Consider the following 26451-nt stretch of genomic DNA (forward strand, 5'->3'; position numbering starts at 1 on the left):
GATTTAATGTTTCTAATTATGTCAGGTGAAGAATACAATGCGTATAGTTCTGCGTTCTGTAACTTTCTCCATTCTCCTGTAACTTCATCCCTCTTAGCACCAAGTATTTTCCTAAGAACCTTATTCTCGAACACCCTTAATCTCTGTTCCCCTCTCAAAGTGAGAGTCCAAGTTTCACAACCATACAGAACAAGTGGTAATATAATGTTTTATAAATTCTAACTTTCAGATTTTTTGACAGCAGACTAGATGACAAAAGCTTCTCAGCCGAATAATAACACGCATTTCCCATATTTATTCTGCGTTTAATTTCCTTCCGAGTGTCATTTATATTTGTTACTGTTGCTCCAAGATATTTGAATTTTTCCACCTCTTCGAAGAATAAATCTCCAATTTTTATATTTCCATTTCGTACAATATTCTGAACACGAGACATAATCATATATTTTATCTTTTCGGGATTTACTTCCAAATCTATTGCTTTGCTTGCTTCAAGTAAAATTTCCGTGTTTTCCCTAATCGTTTGTGGATTTTCCCCTAACAAATTCATGTCATCCGCATAGACAACAAGCTGATGTAACCCGTTCAATTCCAAACCCTCTCTATTATCCTGAACTTTCCTAATGGCATATTCTAGGGCGAAGTTAAAAAGTAAAGCCCGAAGTGAATTAGAAAAGCATCAGATAGAAACTGGCCTATACGGACTCTGCTGTACGTTTCACTGAAACACATTTTAATTAATCGAACTAGTTTCTTGGGGATACCAAATTCAATAAGAATATCATAAAATACTTCTCTCTTAACCGAGTCATATCCCCATTTGAAATCTCCTCATTAAAAGTTTTTAATCTCATGAGGGTTTTAACACTGAAAATACATGAGAGAATAATGTCTATATTCGTTATATTAGGCAATATGCCATAGGTGCATTCAATAAGGAAGACTATTAGTGTATGTTAAAGTAAAACATGCATTGTTATTTCAAAGTAGTTTATCATCTTTAGTTGTTTATATTATCGTTTAAATATATATTATTTTTGTATAGCGATGACTTTAATAACTCATATCGTTTTATCAACAGTAATCTCACTAGAGGTTTTGATTTATCGAGAGAAAACCATATTCGAGTGGGATTAAATTGACTATTACACGATTAGAAGAAAATATATAAAGATTAGAAGAAATAATGCAGTCTAAAACAATAAAATATTAACTGGCTTACGAAAATACTAAACTGTCTTCAAATGTATTATTGTACCATCTCATCGTTATAAATAGGCCTATTCCGCTAGATGGCAGTAGTTTGTTATGATGAGCTGTTCTCTTGTTACTAATTGTGCCAACTATACAATCTTCATTGCACTCTATGAACGATTACTAGTCAAGAAGGCTTTGTTGATTTAGTTTCATTTTTATTAAAAAAGTTGCATTCCACTTACTATAAATATGTATTACAGTAAATAATCTCTGATACGTGACTATCCATAATCTCATACAGCAGAAGGTATAACATAACAAGTATTAATTAAAGATGATTAAATGAATATGAATCATTTTGAAAGGTACAATTATTGAAAGTACAATGTTGACAAACAAAGAAACTAATGCTAGAGGGGTGATAAAACAAACAAATGCTAAGGAGGTGATACATATTGTAGGATAAGCAGCCATGATTAGTTGAAACACGTCGTTTCGTATCGTTTTATGTCAAATAGTCAAAGTTAAAATTTCGTATAGCCTAAAACCAAATCCTGATTGCTAACAACAACAAATATACCATAAAGAGCAAAGAGCTCAGAAGCACACCGATGCTGTATCAGTAAAGTGCGAAATTGTCTGTGATACATCATGACTGTTTCTGTTTTGGTAGGTCAGTAATTTGTGATAGTAATAAGACACAATATGGGCAAAATATTACGACGGCAATAACGGAATGAAATTAATATCACGTGAAACTAATACAAACTAATAAAAATGAATAAAATGAACGGGACTCGAACACGATAACTTTTGTTTTGTGTTGGTAAATAATCAAACAACTGTTGAGCTACGACACACTTCGGCAATAAGCTTTAGCTAAATGTTCTTTCCATATATATGCGCGGTGAACATCACGTGTACCTGGAAAATTATTCGTTGTTAAATTCGTGCATTTGGAAATTTCGTGAGCTATGTCATAATCTAACTTAGAAACAGATAACAGCGTTAGAGGGAAAGCAGTAAATGGAATCATGAAGTTAGTATAATGCAAAATTTCGGTACAGCTATACCGCTTGGGCTGGCCTTCTATGCCTAAGGTTGCGGGTTCGATCCCGGACCAGGTCGATGGCATTTAAGTGTGCTTAAATGCGACAGGCTCATGTCAGTAGATTTACTGGCATGTAAAAGAACTCCTGCGGGATAAAATTCCGGCACATCCGGCAACGCTGATATAACCTCTGCAGTTGCGAGCGTCGTTAAATAAAACATAACATTTTTATACCGCGTGGCTGTCATGAAGACTTCTCTAAGCAGGTAATTTTTTCTTGCCATGAGTAGGCCTTTACATATAGGCTACTTTATTTATTAGAATTTAAATTACATAAATACAAAATTTTCTTCGAGAGTTTATGCATCAAATTTCATAATATTCGTAATATTATTAGAGGGCGGATTTATATACACTAAAAATAGTGAATATATGCATGCATTTATGCACAAAAAAGTTGAAAGTATGTTGTAAAAACTGAGAAATATGCACGAAAAAGTATTTTGTTTTTTAATGAAATTCACAATTTTCTCCATAACTTTTTATCAGTTTTTATCAAGTAAGCCTAAGAAATGTAATGATGACGATAGAATGGTGTTATTCTTTCATTGATGTTATTTAGCAATTAAATTCGAATGTTTTACATAATTTTGTCATTACTCCAGTATCAAATATCATTCACCGATAGTTTCATCATCATTTGTTTTCGTTGTAATAAACAACTAAATATTTCTCTCAATTTTCTGGCAGAAAACGTTTCCTTCTTTTACTTAAAATGTTTTTGTACGAAGAAAATGACCTCTTCACGTCACATGAAGTCACAGGACAGTACGCAACGTGGCTATGTCACTCGCAGTATAAGAATGGAATTTTTTTTCACATTTACCAAGCAACACACTGTTGACATTCCGAAGAAACGTTAGTCTTGGATTCGTGGCTCCCATTTTTTCAGTTTTTTGACGAGATTCTTTCCAGTTTCTCGATATACTTCTTCGATGATAGCGGTTTCATACACCTGCAGGACAGAAGAAGTTAGTGGGACCCATTTTTCTTCCAGGCGTGTAATTGCGGTTAGTATTTTGCTAAAATAGTTTCTAATAAACACTAATTTAGCCTGGACGCTCTACTCATCGCAAGCATTCACTGCAGCTCCAGTACTTGCTGTCACATTCTTGTTCAAACCTTTTAGCACTTTTACGTCTTCTAGATGGTCACAATAATACAGTCTGCTTCTTTTCATGTACCCGATCTTGTGAGGATAGGCTATGGAGTATCTGACAGCATTACAGAAAATAACTGAACTCTTGATGAAACCTTGACGAATATTTTCTTCACAGAAGATATTAAAGAAAGTTCGTTCGAATTTCTTCTTCTAATCTGTGAAAACCGTGGCTAGATACGTCACATGCACTGTCTCAGGATAATATATCTGCGAAACATTAGCTGCTTTAATCATGCGCGTTTATACTATTAGCAAAAGTTTTTCCTCGTTTTCCTGATCAGGCCATAGAACACGCAACACATCACTAACAATCGTGGAGTGGTTTCTTTCTTCCAGTACCCTGGATATAATAAGGTTCCTGGTTCATTTTCAGTACGTTTTCCCACAATGACATTGGCAATGGAATGAACCGTCCACATGAATCTGTCGTTACGTCTACAAATAGCCACATATTTGAGTCATCAATGCCGTCTCTGATTTCTTGGAATACCTAAAATATAACATTAAATACATTGAAAATTGTGAAGAAAAATTGGCGTAAAGTCTGACTTAAATTACACAGCATTATAAAATTTTATCTGTTCTGTGACAATTTTCTTAATTAAATCAACTTATGTCTTCATAAAGAGGGCCAATGCAATGTTTTCTTAATGTAGACTTATCGGGAACTTTACACCCTCAATATTTTTTCAGGAATCCTCGAAATTCTAAATTGTTTACTTTTTTAGAGAAATGTTAGCTGACACTAATGCCTTGCACAGATCAGTTGGAAAAATATCAATTCCGTCGTTTCTTGCAGAAAATGCAGATGTTAAGGTTGTATGGACCTTTCATATAATTTTTTCTAACGTCATTATTGTTATGAACTGCTGTTTGTAAATGTTGTGTAATCTGAAATTTTTTGTCGCAGTTTAAACAAACTATAAATAATGTAACAAAGCACTCATTGCAGAGTTATATTGACATTAATAAAATAGTTACAATCAAATTAAACGCACATTTTAGTCACAGACTTGGCAGAGGACAATTTTTCCATCTGTTGTTAATGTAGGAATCCCATCAATACTCTGTTTAAGCAAATAATATGTTTTACTAGATTTTTCCTTCGGCATTGGATTACACTCGTCTCTCTTCACTCACACTTACAAAATGATCAAGAAAGTACTAAGAATTTAAACCACAGAGAAAGAAACATTTAAGTTGAAAGGCGAATTCCCACTTCTTATACTGTATTGCTACTGCCAATAAACTGTTCATTGTTATTAAGCACGTACTTGATGCTTTTCTTTACGGCATTAACTTTGCTCATATCAAATTAGTGATTTGAGGAGCTTATTTTCAAAACGACTCTTGTCCACTTCCATAACATTGTGGGCAGTATGTTTTTAGGTCTAAAATTTTTTACCAGCTAGGCAAGAGACATTGTGAAACCAAAGAAGTTGGGTGCATTTTGAATCAAACGGAAACATGAGAGTTTTCGATTCCAAAATTGGAATTAATATTTTGTCGCATTCTGCTGTCAACAAGAGTCAGTTTGATTCCAATATTCACTTTTAACACAAGATTTTTGTGGCTTAGAGGGCGTTCTGAAGTCAAATAATTACAGTTGTAATTAGAGATACACTGGACACTGAAAACTGATTTTCGTTATCAGATGGACAAGAGACGTTTTGAAACTGAGCTCCTCGCTTGTAAAGATTTATAATTGCAGGTACCTGACCTATACGCGTCTTGTCACTACGACGCAAAAGGGAAAGTATTTATACACAAAGAAATGCCGGTTTGGATGTACAATAATAGACTATTGATTTGACTTGAAACTTGAACTTGTGTTTTCAGTTTCATTAAATTTTATTCTCAAAGTTACGAAACAACTTTTATATTTCAACGATCTCTGGGTAAAAATTGTAATATATGCATCCACATGGAAATATATGTGAAATATGCATCAACCCCTTTAATATGTAATATTTATATCCACTATAAAGTTCCCCCATTGTTTCCCCATAGCATGAAACACATTTATCTCATACATGCATATCTTTAACCTTGAAGGAATAAAACATCCTAATATGCAAAAATCCACACTCTTTATAAAATGTTTGACAAATAAAAATTTGGATTATGATTGTTGTCATTATTGACAAAGTAGCTTGTTTTTCTCAAGCAAATGCAACTGTTTAAAATACCTGTTTTAGTTTGTTTCTTTATTAATTTCACTCAAATTTTTACACATTGATTGATTTACTTGTATTTCCGGCCATTAGCAGGTTCTACGTAAAATCTGGCGATTGAAGAATTTCAAACTCTCCTCTCAGAGTATTTATTTTATATAATTTGGTCAAATCAAATTGAAATTTCAGTTTAACGTAATTCTTGAGATGTAATCACACTTTACAAGCTTACACATAATATGTTTAACTGAAATTTTTTTAAAGAAATTAAAAATTAAATTTTATCTTGGTTGCAGTATGTTACGTTGCATTTCCTTACGTTCTTCCGCAACAATATTTTCTCTTCTTCAATTATACTGTGATCGTGTAATGCTTCAATTCCTATTCCTAAATCCATAGTCAGGATTTTGATAACGGGCAAGGTGACGTTGAAGCAAGAACAGTTTCATAAATAAGACTTGGCTGCTGCTGTCATTCGTATTCTTTGTAGTAATTAATAGATTTAAGCAGGTTGTGTGGCGTTATATTATAAGAATGCATTTATTATACATTTATTTACCTCTTAATGTAGGCCTAATTATCATCTATTTACGTGATGATATAAATAACTCCATTTATGAGGTGAATGGAATTATCACACAAAATTCATTATGCCCTAGAATGGCGTAATAGCTACGATTAATAAACTTTGACTTGAAGAAGGAAACAATCCTAAAGTTCGCTCATTCAAGAAGAAGATACATTTAAATTTCATAAAATTTTCAATACGGTTCACTCCCAATGAAAATGTTTTGCATATCACAAAGCCTATTTTATATAAGTATATTAGGGTTAAAGTTTTTAGCTAAGTACAGATAAATAACAATACTGGCATTTAGGATTTTCTGTTGCTGGAGTGAGTAAGTTTAATGTAAGCATTCGATTACAGTTTCTAGTACAAATGTTTTATTTACAATAACTTATTGTAACTCATATGAATACACTTGTTTAAGTGCATTTCCAACCAATATCTTATAATCCAAATAATTTGTATTAGTCGTTAAAACTCAACTGAAGAATATTGCTGGAGAATCTCTTAAGTGTAGTGTAAATATTCGTAATTTAAATATATATTGTATTGATTAAGGCTGATTGAGTGTAAGAGAAGGCCTTATTGCCTTAACTCTGCCAGCGAAAATAAAACATTTTATTCTATTCTAAATCAGTGGCGAAGCTGCATTCGTGCAACTGGGTATTCTAAAGTTCGTACCTTATATTTTTTGTAGATAAACTCCAGTCGGCGTGTTTTTCGCTCTGCAAAGATGTCAATGATGCGTTCTTTGAATACGTCGTCCCTGGAAAGACTGTTTAACAAACCCTTCTCAATAGCCAGAATACTCAAATTGCTCAGTCTAGAATCTGACATGGAGTTCCTTAAAAATGTCTTAACTCTCTTCAGTGCACTCAAACTTCGTTCACTGGACGCAGCAGATACAAGGAAGGTGAGAATCAATCTTATGAGCCGCACTGTTTCTTGATAGATAGGCCATTGTTCAAAAAATATTTCAGCAACAAACCTGCAGGCAAATGCTTTGTTTGGTCAGAATAAACGTTCGTTAGTTCATTTCGAAGCTGTTCACTGTCAAAGTATGGATACTTTTTACCAATGCACCCAACTTAAGTGACGGAAACACTGATCTATAAGCAGGGAACTGTTTTTCATCGAATAATTCAACAAAATTAAAGTTTTTAAGATCTTCAAATCTCGATTCCATCCGTATCGCTATGGTATCAATTATTTCAAAAGCTAGGACTTGCACTGTCATAAATTAGCCTGATCCTGCCTGCGTGCCTTGGCATCTTTGATGCACTCCTCAACAGTTTCCTGATTTCTAAGAGATTTTACATTTGTTATAGCAACTTTTACTTCATGATTGCAAATGCTAATATTTGATATACACTTTATTTGCAACACAATGTATAAGTGGTCAATGTAAACAAACAATATTTTCCGCAGTTGCGAGCGTCGTTAAATAAACCATAATTTAATTTTCTACGGGGAAGATAACTATATACATAGAAGTCACAATGATAAGAGGACAGATAGGGTGGAGGTCATAGTAATAACAAATTACAATGAAAACAGTAGTGATGGTGTAGTGGCAAAATTTTCTAACAATAACAATAAACGCAGTCTGTAACGTTTTATTAGATTTGGTTTTCTTAACTTATCGGCATTATAGGTCAATTTACACGAGTTCTGAATGTACTTCTACTGCCACGGCGTTTGGCAGGATGGTATCTGTAGGGGGCTGCAGCTGGTTGGGAGACATACAAGTTGGATTTAAAATTTCAGGGACCAGAAGGATCTGCGATACTTTTTTTTAATACCATAATTTCCCACACACTGACAAATTGCAGCGTTGCCAACCTGGCCGAATTGGGCTAAACGTAGCTTTTAGCAGAATGGTCGTAGTCGAATGGCAAAGTGTAGCCGAATGAGATTCGATCGAATGACAATTTTATGTGTAAACACGTTCGTCTATCAAATTTTATTTTCGCACACTCTAATAGCCATAAGAAGTTTCTCGCTTCCTGAAAAAAATTACGAAAACATAACAGAAAATTTAAGGTGGGACTGAATTCCGGACACTGCGACCATTATTTATGGCAAGGAAAACGTTATTATTTTCAGTTTTCTTTTCCTGTTATGTGAATAGCGCCCGTTGTTTAACGGTCAATTCCTGGATTCGTGAATTCGCTGACACCTGACTGTGTCTTTATTGGGAGTCGTCTATGCAACAAAAATGAACTGGCCTTAAATTAATGAATGACATATCCAACACATCCGCCTTCCAACATTGTAACTATAGCATAGGTCATGGATTCTGTTACTGAAAGTGTTTGGCTTCATTTTGGTATGTGTAGCTGAATTTTGGGCCGTTTGTAGCAGACTTGCTAGTATTGAGGTTAGTAACGCTGAATGACACGTTTTTCTTTTTTTTTTCGTGACCCTTTCTATTACCTTTTTCTGTTTTTCAGCTTTCTTAAACTAGTACGTACACAACACCCATGCCCAAGGCGGGACTCGAATCCACAACCTTTCGGACCAAGCGATAGAGACATGCCGTGGCCCTACCGCTTGAGCCAGCCAGGGCGGCAACATGTTCAGTGTCTAGGCTCTTCACAGAGCTGTCTAGCATTAGTGACGTATGCAAGCACTCCGGTTGGCGCATGCGCATATGCTTTCTCTATCTGCTGTGGTGAGCCTGGTTTGAAACAGTATCAGTGAGGAGCCACAATGTAGTTGTGCGCTGGTTCCGCGCCGAGGAGCTGGCGTCAATCCTCCCGAAGATAGCGGACGAAACGTATGACGTGATAGAAGTCTCGACAATAAATCTAGTGAAAATTGCCGAAGGAAGCAATAAACTGAAAAAGGAACTCAAAGAGGAAATTCTGCAATCGGTAAGCGATATAAGAAAAGCATTTATAGAACTGCATGGCAAGTTGAGAGCGAAACGTGAGGAAATAAGTGAGCTGAAAACAAAGCTAAAAATAACGGAAGAAAACATTTCCAACCAAGAGGACACGGACGGCCCAAGCGGAAGTAAAGGACAAGTGGCGCCATCTGTTGACGCAAGGGAGGAAGCGCTGACAGCGGGAAACGTGAGAGAGGCGACGCCAAGCGGGAATCTCCAGAAGCTTCAGGCGGCTGATAGCAACCGACAGGGAAACACAAAAGACAGGGAAGAAACGCGTAACCAGTGGTTACACAAAGACTGCGGAGGCACCAAAGAGAGAGAATTCGATAAACCGTGTAAGAACGGATGCAACCTAAGCAAGCTCTGTAGCTGTTGCAAAACCGCGCTACAGAAAATTATACACCAGGAGGTAATAACACAACAGCTACTGACAAAAAACGACGAGATAACAAACAACAACCTCGTAATTCAGAAGCTAACGCAAAAAGTCGAGAGCCTGACCGACTTCCTACAAAACAAGCTAAACACGACAATTGAGATGAAAATTCAAAACGCGACACAGAAGCTGAAACCACCAGCACCAAGACCACCGGTGATGACGGAGCAAAAGAAGAGGATAGTAGAGACAACACACCATATCATCGCGGAAAAGGAAGAGTTCCCGCCATTAACAAGAGAGGGACACGAGAGGACCACAACTGAAATCAAAAATGACGCCCAAGACAAAATGCAGATCAGCGATGAAGAATCATGGACGGAAGCAAGACCCAGGAGGAGAAAGCAACAACCTAGAAGCTCGGGTACGCTGACAGGCACCGGAACGGAAGACAACGTCCTAAAGGCAACAGAGAGAAAGGCCTGGCTCTTCGTGGGAAGGCTGAGACAGGAATCAACACCCGAGTCAGTGAAGAACTTTCTAAGTAGGAAGGGAATCGCCGAAGAAATTATATGCGAGGAACTACCAACCAGAGGCAGCACCAAGGCGTTCAAAGTAGGAATTCCATTCAACACCCTGGAGACGGTGAGAAAGGATGAGTTTTGGCCAGCAGGGATAAATGTGAGGCGCTTTCGTTTCTTTCGGAGAGGCGGGGAGCACGCCTCGATTAGAACTCACATTACGCCACGAAATAGACAAGACAGTGGAAGAGCGCAATGGACCATGTTTCTGTGGAACATAGAAGGCCAAAGAAACGTAATGAGCATCGTCCCGGAAAACATATTACAAAATTACGACATTGTAGTCCTTACAGAAACCCTTGCGAAGGAGCCTGTCGACATCTCAGGAAAATACGCCACCCACGCACCAGCAATACAGACAGCGGAGGGCAGGCCCTCAGGAGGAGTATCCTGTTACACCAGCCCCAGAATAGGCCAAAAAATCTTTGAAGAGACAGAGGAAAACGTAGTAATCATGAAGACCAACTTAGTCACAATCATAGGTCTCTACTTCAGGCCTCAAACTAATATCGCACAAGTCATGGACACAACGATGAACTCCATCAAAAGTACTGCACCAAATGAAAGAATTATACTAGCCGGCGACTTCAATTGCAGATTGGATAAAAACAACCCTAGAACCAGGATCTTAACAGAAACACTAGAAGAAGAAGGCTTCATGCTCATAAACAAGGCTCAAGAGAAAACATACATCGCCCCAAACGGCAGCAGTACAATAGACCTGGTATTTGTAAGAGGAAACGACATAGAAGTACAAAGACAAGAGGTTCTCGCCACATCAACACTGACCCCACTCAGAAAACACCTCCCGGTCGTCACCACGTTCAAGATCCACCCTCTAACAGCCCACAAAATGAAACACCAAAGTCCAAAAACATCCAGAAGAATAAACACCAAGGTACTGGAAGCGTCGGCCTTGGAAATCCAGTCAATCAGGAAAGACATACACAACAACGAACTAATGGAAGCAATTGAGAAAATTGAAACTCTCATCAGCTCGGCAACATTACAAGTGTCACAGAGAAAAGCCAAACCTTGGTTCGACGCTCAATGCCACTGCCAAAGAAATCGCACTCTGAAAGCACTACACCTGGCAAGAGCAACAAATAGCCCTCAGGACTTAGCTTACTATGCTGAAGCCAGGCGTGATTTCAAATCACTCATAAAGCAGAAGAAAGACGAGTACACGGAAAGAAAAGGGCGGGAGACAGCAGAAGCCGCAAGAACGGATCATTTCGTTGCGTTAAAGAGGAGGAGCTCAAACCAGTCTCCAAACATTCAAATGGAAACCTGGCGGAACCATTTCCAGACAATCCTAAACCCAAACGGGGAAGAACAAGCCTACATGAAAATAGATCCCGCCCAAGCAGCACCATCCCAACCAATCTCAGCACAGGAGTTAACCACTGCAATTGTAAAACTCAAAAAGGACAAAGCAGCCGGTCCGGACGGAATCTTCAACGAATTCATAAAGGACACCAGCACAATACTGATAGACACTTGGGTAGAACTCTACAACAAATGTCTAAAAACCGGAGAAATTCCACACTCATGGAGAAACGCCACCCTGAAAATGTTGTACAAAGGGAAAGGCCCGACAACAGACCCGAACTCCTACAGGGGGATAGCTCTGGAAAATAACCCCCTTAAGCTGCTCACCAACATCCTAGCTACCAGGCTAACAAAAGTATTGGAACCACAAATCCCCGATCAACAATTTGGTTTCCGGAAGGGGCGCTCGACCCTTCAAGCAGTGACGGCCCTCCTCGGAGATGTCGAAGAGGCCCTGAGAGTACCGAAGCAGAAGTTCTACGCGGTCTTCGTAGACTACTGCAAAGCATTCGACAGTGTAAACAGGCAGCGGCTAATGGACAAGCTGAACAACATGCAAGGTCTGGACAAACACGTCCTCAACCTGGTCCGCAATATATTAGCGCAAAACTTCATTAAAATAGACGATACAGTCCAGAAGTCCAAGGAAGTCTGCCAAACTAGAGGGGTACCACAGGGAGACCCTCTAAGCCCGCTCCTTTTCAACGTCATGACAGCGGACGTAATACAGACACAGGCTCCCTCAACAGTGATGTACATGTACGCAGACGACATGGTGCTCGGGTCTACCAACATAAGAGAGCTACAGGTGTCCATGAACAACCTTTCAGCTTGGGCTGACGAAAACGGTCTGCTCATAAACCAGTCTAAAACTGTCCAAATGGTATTCAGAAAGGGAGGAAGAATAGCAAAAAGTGACACAATCTGGATACAAAATCGACCCCTGCAAATTACAAATGCATTTAAATACCTCGGTGTAACGATACAGACGACAGCAAAATCCTTCAGAATCCACACTCAAGAACGAGCAACGGCCGCAGTAATAGCTATCCACGACATAACAGACATTACCCAACTAGCACTCTCAACAGCCATGCAGCTTTTCTATGCCAAGATACTCCCTATACTGTCATATGGACTGGACATCACATGGACCCGGCTAAACTACAATGACCTCAAGACCATGGAGAACGTCAAAGCAAGGTTCTTAAAAGCAGCACTGGGAATCTCAAAATATGCACCCTTCAGAATGGCGTACGAACTCGCGCGAGAACCCTTCCTGATAGAGGAACCACGAAGCAGACTCATGCTGCCATCTACCGCAGCAGAACTTCGACTACGCATGGTCATGCAAGAGAAGAAGGCGGAAATAGAAAGTGAATTCTATGTAACGGACGCGATGATCAACCGCAACTGGACAGGGCCGAACAACAAGTTACGAAGCGCCATAACAAGGCTAGCAGTTCACGGTTTTCACCACAAACTGTGCAGAAGATCAGAGTACCACGAACATTCCCCCGAATGCGTGTGCAAACTGTGCAACGAAGTGTGTCCAAAATATCATTTTAGTAAATGTGTGAATAGAACGAAGTCACTGGTGGATTATAGTGAAGAGAAGTAACTCATACCAAACTAAATTGCACGTTTGTGCGCACTTCTTTCTTAATTAAGTAATACTAGAGAGATTTCATTTACCTATACCAATGAAAACAGGAAAATGTAAATGGGCTTATTTCTTGAAAATCCAATGGGTATTCTAAGGCTCACAGATTATCCTTCAGCTTCGCCCCTGTTCTAAATGTTCTACTGTTTATGGAAGTCATATTGTTGTTCTTTAGTCAACTCGTTGCTATCCGAAGACAGGTTTGAGCCTCATAAGCGACAACAAGAAGGCATCACTCGTGAGGCAATTAAGTCAGGAAATGGGGTAGGATGGTCAGTTTCTTTCCCCCTCCATTGCATACATCGCTGACTAAACCCCATTTCAGTTTGGTTGATAGGCTTTCCCCTCTACTCACACTCTCTACCACCAGTGAAGGGGAGGCTGCTACTGTCCACCTTACTAACGTTCGACGAATTGACTTTTAACACAGTGACAAAATTTTATTATTGAAAATGTTTACCGGTAATCTATATTTCGAAAGCCTATACTAAGCGTTAATATTTCATTTTATTGCTGTTTATATCAACTGGCACATTAAAAAGCTACTGACAGCAGAAGATAAATGTTTTCTTCACAACTAGTTGCTATTCTATATCTTGCACAAAGGGACACTCTGCACTGTGTCACTCCCCCCTGACTTTATAATACAAACTAACATCTCTTAATTTAATTATTAGTTGGAAATATTGCAAGAACGACACTAAAATATACACAAACATGTAATTGTCAAACTTGTGTCACTGTATTTTATATTCACTTATGTACTTTATTTAATATTTTATTTTCTTGTGTGTACAACTTGGGGAGTGCAGGTATAAGAGGTAACAGCTACCGTTCTGTTACTGACGGACTCTGGGCAAGTAGAAGGGGAAAGAAATGCCTTCGCATCCTCTCAACTTGTATGAAATGTCGTTTAGTAACATGTTACAATAATAATCAGACTTAAGATGTACAAACAATTCTTCTTCCTCTGGCACATATCGTCAAGTCAGATGTACTGCCTGATAATAGATGTACATATCAGCCAGAATCTCAATCAGAGGTAGAAGTCATATTAAGGACTTTAAATATCTCATTGAACTGGGTTTGAACACGCTAACTTGGAATCTAATAACAAATACGGTAACCACTTAACCAATGTGAATGGACAAACATTACTTTTCATAATGAATTAATTACTGTGTAAAGACGCATTATTTCATCCAGACATCTGAATCACTGACTACAGATATATTACATTTGTGCAGATTATTGACCGTTGAGTTTCAAGCAGCTTATCTTGATCATGGGCGTCAGAGTACTAAAAGGCAAAACAAAATATATATCTGCTTGCCTTCATTTCAATGCTCTCATCACTGCTTGCCTGAGTGTTTGGACATATTTTTTCTCACAGATTAGTACAATCTCTTGCTATCTCTCTTCCCCCTCTCTGTATATTGTAACATTGCACAGAGGCAGAGATACGGGCTAATACAAAATCAGCACTTGCTAGTGAAAATAGCTTTGAACTCAGCTCCATGAATTTTAACTGCTTAAGTGTGTAACTACAGTTAATCTTTATCTCTTATTCACGTCAAGAATTTATACATTTATCTCTTATTTATATTTACTGTTTCAGAGGCGGTTATGCAGTGCTGCTAAGAAGGCATTATCAAAAATTCCAACAAAAAATATAAAGTCTGAGGATAAGGTGAGTAGGTTTATTTTAATAATTCTGTATGTGACTTTCCAATACACGAGTTATTTAGAGTGTCAAATTGTGTAGGAGCTTCTCTGGTTCTACTCACAGCTACACTTTCTACAGTCACGTTGATCTTTTGGAAATTTGTTGGACTGACTGATGATCATTTAAAAAGTGAAACATTAATCATGAGTTTGTTTGTTTCTTTATATTTTATAGTTAATTATATGTGTATAGATTTATATCCAAGACTTCGTTGATATTCAGCTAGCTACAATTAAAATATGTATAGTTTATAGTAATACTATACATTTGAAGACCTCAGGGATAAATAGTGATAACCCCCGAAATTGAGATTGACAGTTTTCTGGTTGTTAACAGTCTTTAAACCACATTATTTTTTATTTGGTTAAATAATTACGTAAATATGTTAACAAATGATTGGATTATGATGCTTGAAAAATATGGCAATCTTCTTGTGGTAGCAGTAAGAATTAAAATATATGCAATTTGAATATGTGGGTTATCATTATTTACCCCCAATGTCTTAATTTATTTACACTGTTGGTGCTTTCTTAATTTGTTTTTCGATTGCAAAAGTTGGACTTTGTCATTTTAATATCCTAACCATTTTATAGTAGCAGAGCAAAATAATATATTTCGTCACTGGGACGCCAGCGTTGCTCTATTGCGTAATCCGGTAATCAGAATTGTCACTTCAACCACAGTTTAGTATATACAGTTGCGAATCTCAATACTTAATAAATATGCATACATATATAGTTGCTGACCACCAGGATCGCTACTATCGCCTCAGCACAGACCCTTTCCCGAGCAGACGATAATGTATGTTCGGACACAGTATAGTATATCCAGTCACGAAGCTTAATACTTACTAAATATGCAAACGTAAACAGTTGAAATATGCATCCATAGATAGTTGCCCACCACCAGGATCGCTACTATCGCCTCATCACAGAGACTTTCCCTAGCAGACCATAAAATGTATTGTACTTTCGATATCGTGTTCTTTTGAAAAAAATTAACACCTTCCTTCCACTATTTAAATATGAAATACATAAGGTTTATATATTATTTTCCTAAATATATATATTAGCCTATATTCTATAAACTCACCTTCCTGGATATTTCGGAAGGATAACTCTAACCTACTTTTCTTACAATTTATAGTACTACAAACGTCTCCTTGTCCCATATTATTTTTCAAATTATTGCATTTTAGCCATTTACAGTTATTACAACCGATAACGAACTTTTCACAAAAATGCGAAATACGGCACAATCAATGCTTTTTCGATCTAGCCATAATGTTTGTTCGGGTTTTCTATTTCAGTGTATGGAGCTCAGTGAAATATTATATTATAACTTTATTGCTTATCATTGCTAAGCTTTATTTAGTGTAATGTGTTACAAGTTCCGTTTACTTCTTGTTGCATAATATGTTGCAGAAATAATTACAAAACTGTGTTATTTTAATGTCAAGAGAATTTTACAGGTTAACATAATCTGTACGCGTCAACATTTCAAGTTTAGAATGGAAGCTATTTTGAGGTTTAATCAAAAAGAATTTATATTGGGATTTCAATTTAGCACATCTACCTTCCTTAAATTTTCATATGAATGGCAAAGCATTGGAGATCACTAAATTTAGACAGAAAGAGGCAACAGGTACAGTACACATAACCTATAATTTCAACATATCTAAATATCCGTGCGGTGCAATTGAAAATTATTGAATCGTGCATAAATGAATATACAAGAATTTCGCAATATTGAATCGAAATAAAGGCAGGTATTACACATACGAACAACGTAATTTTCACACCATAAATAATATTACATCTTAACTCGCAAGTAAATTATGTCTGAAGTATCTCATAATCATTGTTTTAAATTAAATGGAATTACACTACATTTTAGACAAACATATGTTACTATTTATGCATTCCAACTAATTTATATGGTTGAAACGCCGCCCTTCGTGATCGGGTTAAGCGAGTTACATGGTCTGCCTTACGGCCTACTCACAGCGCTCCAAGCGGTTAGCAACTATCGCGAGATTTGCAAAAAATCACCCCAAGCTTCGTGACTGTATATAGTAGACTGTGGTTCGGGTTTTCTGTTTCAGTGTATGTAGCTGAGTGAAATATTGTATTATAACTTTATTGCGTATCATTGCTAAGTTTTATTTGCTGTAATGTGTCCATAAGTTCTGTTTACTTCTTATTGCATAATTTGTTGTAGAAAGAAGTACAAAACTACATTATTTTAATGTGAAGAGAATTTTACGTGTTAACATAATTTATTCGCATCAACATTTTAAGTTTAGAATGGAAGCTATTTTGAGGTTTAATAAAAAAGAATAATATTGTGATTTTAATTTAGCACATCTACCTTCCTTAATTGTAGATAGAAAATTTACTATACCACTCCTATGAAATTAGTGTACGTACGATTGTGTTACTTCGTCTATTACAATAATTCAGTACGTACTCGATTGTAGTATTAAAATACAGACAAATTGAATGTGCGGCGTATCATACATAAAATTATGCTTAATTATAATGTATAATTGCGAATATAGGAATATAAATAATAACCTATAATTTCCATATGATATAACGTAGGTCTACATATGTAATCGCAGGGCATTGGAGACTTTGTAAATCTAGTTGCTCTAGTAATAGCGCTGTGAGGTTACCGTATTTCAATATAGTCAAGTGTCCGAAGGCCAATAAGGCAGCACTTATAAAGCGGTGGAACTAGCGCTGAGGTAGTTTATGATATTTCGGAAGTGAAAATCGTTGAATTTATAAGAGACTTTTTGTGGAGGTGCAGGTGATTGTATAAGCAAGGCATAATAAAAGCCAAAACTAACCAAACCTAACCTGTCACAAATCTGTATATGCAAGGAGTATGAGTACAAAGGAACTACTTCTGCGCTAGTTTAGCCTACTAACATAGTACATTAATCAGACTTCAGATTGGAGTACCGTAAGAAACGAATACATACAATTGAAATAGAGACAAATTGCATTTACAAGTTATCACACGTAACTTTATGCTTAATTATAATGTATAAATGTCAATATTGAAGTAATGGTACAGTAAACATAACCTATAATTTCAACACATAAAAATACCCGTGCGGTTCAACTGAAAATTATTGAATCGTGCATAAATGAACGTACAAGAATTTCGCAATACTTAATCCAAATAAAGTCACGTATTACACCTTAACTCGCAAATGAATTATGTCTGAAGTGTCTCATAATCATTGTTTTAAATTTATTAACGCAATTACACTACATTTTAGCGAAATATATGCCACTCTTTATGCATTGCAACTAATTTATATAGTTGAAACGCCACCCTTCCTGATCGAGTTAAGTGAGTCACATGGTCTGCCTAATTAAATCACGATGGCAGTGACACAGTCTATTGTTCCTAGTACTCACAGCGCTCCAAGCGGCTAGCAACTATCGCGAGAAATGCAAAAAAATCATCCCAAGCTTCGTAACTGTATGTACTAAACTGTGGTTTAACCACAGTCTACTATAACAGTCACGAAGCTTGGGATGATTTTCTGCATTCTCGCGATAGTTGCTAGCCGCTTGGAGCGCTGTGAGTACTAGGAACAGTAGACTGTGTCACTGTTATCGTGATCTAATACAGGCCGTAAGGCAAACCATGTAATTCGCGTTTCAACCATATTGATTAGCTTGAATGCATAAAGAGTAACGTATGTTTCTCTAAAATGTAGTGTAATTGCATTAATAACATTTAAAACAATGATTATGAGACACTTCAGACATAATTCACTTGCGAGTAATATTATTTTTGCTGTGAAAATTACGTTGTTCGTATGTGTAATACCTGCCTTTATTTCGATTAAACATTGCGAAATTCTTGTACATTCATTTATGCACTATTCAATCATTTTCAGTTACACCGCTTGGATATTTAGATATGTTGAAATTATAGATTATGTTTACTGTACCAGTTGCCTCTTTCTGTCTAATTTTAGTGGTCTCCAATGCCCTCCCATATGTATGTTATGCAACTCGTTGATGTTACGTCATATTGAAATTATAGGTTATGATTACTATATTTAACTTACATTCCTATATTCGCAATTATACATTATAATTAAACATAATGTAATGTATGAAACCCCGGACATTCAATTTGTCGGTATTTTAATGCTAAAATAAAATACTGAATTACTGTATTTATCTACTACCTAAGAGACGAAGTAACACAATCGTACGTACACTAACTTCATAGGAGTGGTATGGTAAATTTTCTGTCTACAATTAAGGAAGGTAGGTTAGATGTGCTAAACTAAAATCACAATATAAATTCTTTTTTATTAAACCTCAAAATAACTTCAATTCTAAACTTAAAATGTTGATTCGAACAGATTATGTTAACACATTAAAATAACACAGCTTTGTAATTATTTCTGCAACATGTTATGCAACAAGAAGTAAACGGAACTTATGGATACATTACACTAAATAAAACTTAGCAATGATACACAAAAAAGTTTATAATACACTCAGGGACAAAAAAAAAATACCGGACACTTTAATATTTGCTGCTATTTTGCAAAACATTATCTTCTCATACAATATTATGGTAGCCATCTGTTGTTATGGAGACGTGTATACATTGTTGATTGTTTTTTGTTTTATAAACAAGCCATTGCAACCAAATATTCCAATTTTGCTTTCGGAGTCTCAGCTATAACAATTTTGTCTCAACCATTTTGTGCTTCATTATCGTTATCATTCGTTATTTCTTTATTTTTACATTTTCTGAGTTTAAGTGGGGTTGTGACATTTGTCTTAAAACAAGATGCGACCTGAAGATGTGGCTCGAGCTGTAGCCCTTTACGATGATGGACGCAGTGTGCGTTACATTGCAAATGTTATGAATATGGCTAGAAGCACAACCCATGATGCCATAAAACGGTATAGAGAGACCCTAGAATATACCAGAAGACCAGGTTCGGGTCGTCCAAGAGCTACAAATCCAAATGAAGACAGGTATATGGTGTTGAGAGTTCTTAGGGAAAGCAACCTGCCAGCTACTAGTGTAGCCCAGCAATTTGTTAACATGCATGGACGCCCAGTTTCGCCCAAAACAGTTAGAAGGAGGTTGAAAGCAAGTGGACTGATATCAAGTAGACCTTCAACTGGTCCCAGACTTCTCAGGATGCATCGAGTTGAACGACTGCGTTTTGCAAATGATCACAGGGATTGGATAAATGGACAGTGGAGCTGTGTTCTGTTCACCGATGAGTCCCGTTTCAATCTGTGCTCACCTAATGGACGTGAAAGAGTTTGGAGAAGGAGGGGAGAACGATTTGCACAGTGTTGCATTTCCAAAAATGTGCCGTATGGAGGTGGTGGAGAGATGGTTTGGGCAGGAGTTTGTACGGATGCTCGTACAGAGTTGGTTTTTGTTGAAAATGGAAGACTAACAACTGATAGGTATATAAATGAATGTTTGTCTGATCATGTTGTGCCATTTGGCCAATTTGTAGGCGATAACTTTGTTGTAATGCATGATAATGCACAGCCGCATATTGCCCATGTGGTCGGAGATTATCTCCAAGAAGTGGGAATCTATGTTCTTCCATGGCCAGCAAGGAGTCCAGACATGAACCCAATTGAACACGTGTGGGGCATGCTGGGACGGCGTGTTAAGAATAGACGACCGAGACCAGAATCATTACAAGAGTTGAGGCGAGCACTTGGCGAAGAATGGGAACTTATTCCTCAAGAAGACATTGCTAACCAAATTGAGAGCATGCCAAGACGTATGGATGCAGTTATTCAAGCCAGAGGAGGTAATACCCGTTACTAAAAAGAGTTTTTAATGTTTAAGGCACCATAAAATGAAAAAACAGTTAGACCAAACCATGCCATAGTTATACGCCCTTTGTAATTTTTTGTAAATTTTCTCATCAGAGATTTTTTTTCAAATGTTGTCGTATAAGGTGCTAAATGAAACATTATTTTGTTTAAATGGGTTGTGTTTCATTTTGAAATAATTTGCAACAAAATACAAGCAAAAATAAAAGTGTCCGGTTTTTTTTGTCCCTGAGTGTATTTCACTGAGTTCCATACACTGAAATAGAAAACTCGAGCATATGGTACATTACGGTTTGGATCGAAAAGGCATTGACTATGCCGTATTTCGCATTGTTGTGAAAAATTGTGTAAACTGTGAAATGTTCATTACGGGTCTAATAGCTGTAAATAGCTAAAGTACAATAATTTCAATAATACTATCCGACAAGGAGACGTTTGTAGCATTATAAATTGTAAGAAAAAGAGGTCAGAGTTATCCCTCTTCCGAAAGATCCAGGAAGGTGAGTATATAGAATATAATATAGATTTTATGAAAATAATATATAAACCTTATGTATTTCATATTTCAATAGTGGAAGGAAGGTGTTATTTTTTTTCAAAAGAACACGATATCGAAAGTACAATACATTTTATCGTCTGCTAGGGAAAGAGTCTGTGATGATGCGGTAGTAGCGATCCTGGTGGTGAGCAACTATCTATGTTTGCATATTCAGTAAGTATTGAGCTTCGTGACTGTATATATTAGACTGTGCTTCAACTAACAGTTTGTTGTAAACACCAACAATTATTATAGCTTACCGTACCGCTTTCTACCAAGTGAACCAAAAGTCTCATTTCCCCTTATTTATTATTCTTATATTTATTTTTTTACATCCAAGACACTTTACTGTATAAAATATACATTACAGTTGAAGTGATAATGTAATAAAACAAAACATATGGAACATGTATTCGGGGAGCCATCCTGTGATGGTCCCGACATTAAAACAATTTTACAAGAGTTTTACAATGTTGAAACTATGTGTATTTTCCTATTTAATCTAAGAAATAGTGGAACAGGTGGGTGATTTCCTGGAATTTGCCGGATTAGAGGATTTTCATGGTCATCAAAAGAACTGTGTAGCTATTGCGGACGATTGTGTTCACCTCCGGAAATCCCAAATCAGAATGGAGTATGGTGTTTCGCTCATACCATGGTGCGCCTGTTATTAATCTAATACAGCTATTTTGGATGGTTAATATTTCCTTAATTTGACTGTGAGGAGCAAAACTCCAAATTGAACAGCTATATTGCCAGATTGGTCTGATTAATGAAGTATACATGATCCATTTATATTCTTTTGCTAGTGCTGATTTATGTAACATTGTGTGATTCAGTCTATAGATGCGATGTCTGCATTTTTTAGCTATTTCAGAATTGTGACACTGTCATGTTAGTTTGGTATCAAGAGCGAGGTCAAAATACCTAACAGATTGAGATTCTGAAACAGGGACTTCTCCCAAAGTTATTGGTTCATAGAAAACATCTTTGTTGTAAGTTAAGGTGACAATTATAGATTTCGAAGGTTCATTATAATTCTGAAATTGTTGCAGTAAATATAAATATATTCACATAAGTCTTGAAGTTGCCTAGCTGCCATTTCAGCAGTTCCTTTGCTGAGAACTGAGATGCCATCTGCAAAGTGAGCTATTGTGAGTTTATCGTGAATTGGAAAGTCAGAAGTATAAATAATTTATAGTAATGTCCCCAGAAAAATACCTTGAGGAACACTAGAAGAGATGGGATGCGACTTTGTGTTGATTCATATTTATGAGAAAAAGTGCACTTACATAAATACCATTTGATAATTCTGAAATGAGTGTCAGAGATATGATTTTGTAATCTTGTATAGCAGACCATCATGCTAAACTTTGTCAAAGGTTTTTTCTATGTCAAGGAAGAGACCCAGGCAAACTAATTTTTTCTTCATAAGTATCAAGAATTGTATCCGCTATGCGATGAAGTTGTTGTGGGCATGAATGATGTAATCTAAATCCAGACTGCAAAGCAGACATTTCTTGTACTTGTTTTAATAGCTGTGTCAGGATTAAACCTTCAAATATTTTAGAAAATGGAGGAAGTAAACTAATTGGCTATAACTCTTAGGGTCACTTTTATCTTTACCAGGTTTCGGAACCATGACCAATATGGCACGTTTCCATTTTTTGTGGGAAATAACTCAAACGAAGAATTCCATTGTATATTTGTGTTAATTGTACAAAGGTTTTTCTTGGAAAATTTTCTAACAAAGGCTGAACTATTAGTTCATATCCTAGAGACTTCTTTCTAGGAGATCTTTTGATAACATTCGTGACTTGAGAAAGTCTGAAGAATTCACGTAAGAGTGACAGCTGAGGAGGTTGAATAACATATTCCTGAACATACTTATTGAATTCATTGTTAATGATTGGGTTAGGCTGAAACTGAGTACGTAATTGTTCAGGAAAAAGTTTAAGCTTTTCTTCTGGAGTTGAGAACCATATCTTACCAACTCTTAATGGTGAAGGTCTGTCAGTCTCTTTGGTCACTTGCTTAGTCTTCCTCCATAAGGAACCATCGTGGGTATTCTTTTATCATTGATTAAAGTTCTCGTTAACACTTTGTTAAAAACATAAAATTTACTCTGTCACACGTTAAAAGTGTTAAAATTGTTAAAAAGGTATTTACCTTCGACAGACGGCCCGTTTCGACGCTATTTGTCGTCGTCTTCAGTGTCTCTTGAACCACTTGGTTCAAGAGACACTGAAGACGACGACAAATAGCGTCGAAACGGGCCGTCTGTCGAAGGTAAATACCTTTTTATCAATTTTAACACTTTTAACGTGTGACAGAGTAAATTTTATGTATTCTTTTATTTTTAATTGATTTCGAGGGCAGAAAAATGTTGAGACTTTAATGCAATTTTAAGTTCTCTGGTTTCTCTGTTACAATTGGTTTTATGAGGTGGGTACTTAGTTTGCTCCCACAATTTTTTACATTGGGATTTTATCTGATAAAGTTTATCAATATGGAGCATTGTCTAAAACATGTTAAATGCCCTTGTTTTGCGTTCAGTATTAAACCAACTAGCTACATTTGCAGTATTTTGTATATTCCTTGTCAATGTTTCTGCTGAATCGTCAATATCTCGTGGCATCTTAAGAGGAAGTTTGGTATCAATAATGGAGTCAAGTACAGCTACATATAATCCCCAATTTAAAAATTGATTTATTAAGGTTGATGTTGCACTCTCAACAGAGTGAGCTGAAAGAGTAGTTAGTACTGGGTTATGATCCCAACTTAACTCGTGCAACACAGACGTCATGGTACAAAGATTAGAAACATGTTTGCCAATGAAGAAGCCTAAAACATCAGGAGTACTACCATCGTTAGGATAATTTGTTGGTTCTATAGGATGCATAACTACAACTTGCTGTTGGTAGATTACGTCATGGAGTATCTTTCCTCTAGGGTTAGTTATATTGGAGCCTCACCATGGGTGTTTACTTTTAAAATCTCCTCTAAGAAGGTAGTTCGATTTCATTTCATGAATTATCGTCCAGAAGTGTAAGGGCAGAACTTTTTTCTTTGGAACAGAATAAAAAGATCCAATTTGAAAATTGGTAGAGTTTAAATTAATTTGAATCCGATAGATGTACTTTCAGATTCTAATAATGATGGAAGCTCATTATGTACAAACGACATTTTAATAAGTACTGCTGAATCTCCTTCTCTGTTATTGCTTGGATGATCGGCTCGGTAAATATAATAGCCTAGCTTACTGAAATATATTTGAGGTGCTACCATGGTTTCAGTGGCTAATAGAATGTCCACCTCGTACTTAATAAAAAAAAATGTAATAATTCATGGTATATATAATAAATTCCCTGACAGTTCCAAATGCAAATGTGAAATTTACTAAGTACATTATCCACTATTTTATTTTTTCAGTAATGCTGGAAGCATCTTGTATTAGTGTTTGAATTAAGGGATGCAAGAGGGAAAATAATGAATCGAGTTTATTTAACACTACCCTTACCCGTGCGCTCCGCTGCACTTGTTAGAAATAAATATAAAGTAATTACATAATTAAAATAGGACACCTGGTCCAGGCAACATTCGTGTTTGACATAAGGATAAATCGTTTAATATGTTACTTGATTTAAATTGTATTTAAATAATTAAAATGCGATCATTTTGGTCCATAGAGCACCCATTTGGTGCAATGATAATTCCTTTGACAGGTTTCTTAATTGTTGTTACATGCAAATAATTAAAATATGATCATTTTGTTCGGAGAACATTCGTTTTTGGTGCAAGGATAATTCGTTTAACATTTTTCTAAATTAGTCTTGAATGCATCCTTTAATAAATCCAAATTAATTGAGTTGATTGTGTACCAAGATAATTTTTATGTTAACCTTATTATGCATCTTTTTTTTTACTTTATTTTATTCACGCCTTAACATCTATGGTCATGTCGCGTGTTTAGAATGTGTGGGTATATGAGTAAGCCGTTTTTACTCTTGTTCAGTTCCTGTTTCTATTGTGTGTTGTAGATGGCCTGTGTTCATATAACTGATTACAGTCTTTGATTAATGTTTTTGATATTAGTAATTGAGGCAGTGATGAATCATGGCATGTTCTTTCCAATCCGGCATTTGCCTTTATGACTAAGGGAAATCATGAAAAACCCCAGTCAGATTGGTCGGTCACGGGTTTGTACCCGGGACCTCACGAATGCGTGTCTCAAACGCTACCGTCTGAGCCAACTCGCTCGGTTGTATATCATTGTTTATGCAATTAAAAAAATGAGGTATCCTAAATAAATATTACTTTAAGAAACACAGGAAACGAATATGGGTAAATTATGAGCGCAGGAACGCCATTTCGTGACATCTTTTAAAATAACTCGGCTCCAGTGAGCTCAATGGTAAAATGCATATTTATTATGGGCTGTATGGTCCAGTAAAAATACTCATCTTTACGACAAAACTCTTAACTATTATGTTCTATGAACAAAAATTAATTTAAGTGTATAAAATTAGAGTATTTTATGTGCAGCAAATAAAGTTGCAATAATTTTATTAAGTTATACAATATTTCGACAGAATATTAAGTTTTCTGTGCGTGAAGATCTATTTTCATCTTACCTCAGTCCTCATATATAGTATTACATCCATCTAGAGAAAATACAAATTTCAAATAGTGAAGGAATTATCCAAATTAGCTTCTGAGATTACTTCATACAAACAGACAAAATATTCTCTGTATATTAATATTGCTAAACGGCAAGGCCGCCTTAAATAGACGGAGTCATTTGCTTTTATTTCATTATAGCGATCGACGTCGTTCCTGCAATATCTCCTATGTGACATATCGATTTTCAGATTTTTGCTGTATTAAATAACTTAAATAGTTATACAGGAAATAATACAATCTCCTATATGTAATTATATTTATTTTCTTTCGAAAATGTAAAAATTCACGATCTCCTATGTACCACTGCCATTGAATGAATAAATCTGTTTTTTCTTCCTATTGAAAAATTTTATATTTTACACATAGGAGTTACGGAACAACGACGCTATAATCTGAGGCGACGCTGCAAATGTATTGTATTGTTATTTTAAAACTCTTGTATATCCTTAGATATCAGCCCTATAAAAATTTTGCATAGAATAAAACTTATCGGAAATCGTTTTCAAAGAAACGTTTGTTATGTAACATTTTTCACAAAGATCAATAATAACCGACATATTTCGATTTATTTAATTCAGGCACCCTTTTA

At 36.3% G+C, this 26451-nt stretch overlaps 1 protein-coding gene across 2 annotated transcripts in view; it reads left to right on the forward strand.

Moving 5' to 3' along the window:
- LOC138710188 (E3 ubiquitin-protein ligase goliath-like) overlaps positions 1-26451 on the forward strand; it is a 666952-nt gene that overhangs the window by 538169 nt on the left and 102332 nt on the right. For both annotated transcript variants that reach the window (XM_069840830.1, XM_069840831.1), the window contains exon 4: positions 14676-14747. In XM_069840830.1, coding sequence (XP_069696931.1) covers positions 14676-14747 — 72 coding nt within the window. The remainder of the gene's footprint in view (positions 1-14675; positions 14748-26451) is intronic.

This window comes from Periplaneta americana, chromosome 12 (assembly GCF_040183065.1).
Source record: "Periplaneta americana isolate PAMFEO1 chromosome 12, P.americana_PAMFEO1_priV1, whole genome shotgun sequence".
In the NCBI taxonomy this organism is placed as follows: Eukaryota; Metazoa; Arthropoda; class Insecta; order Blattodea; family Blattidae; genus Periplaneta; species Periplaneta americana.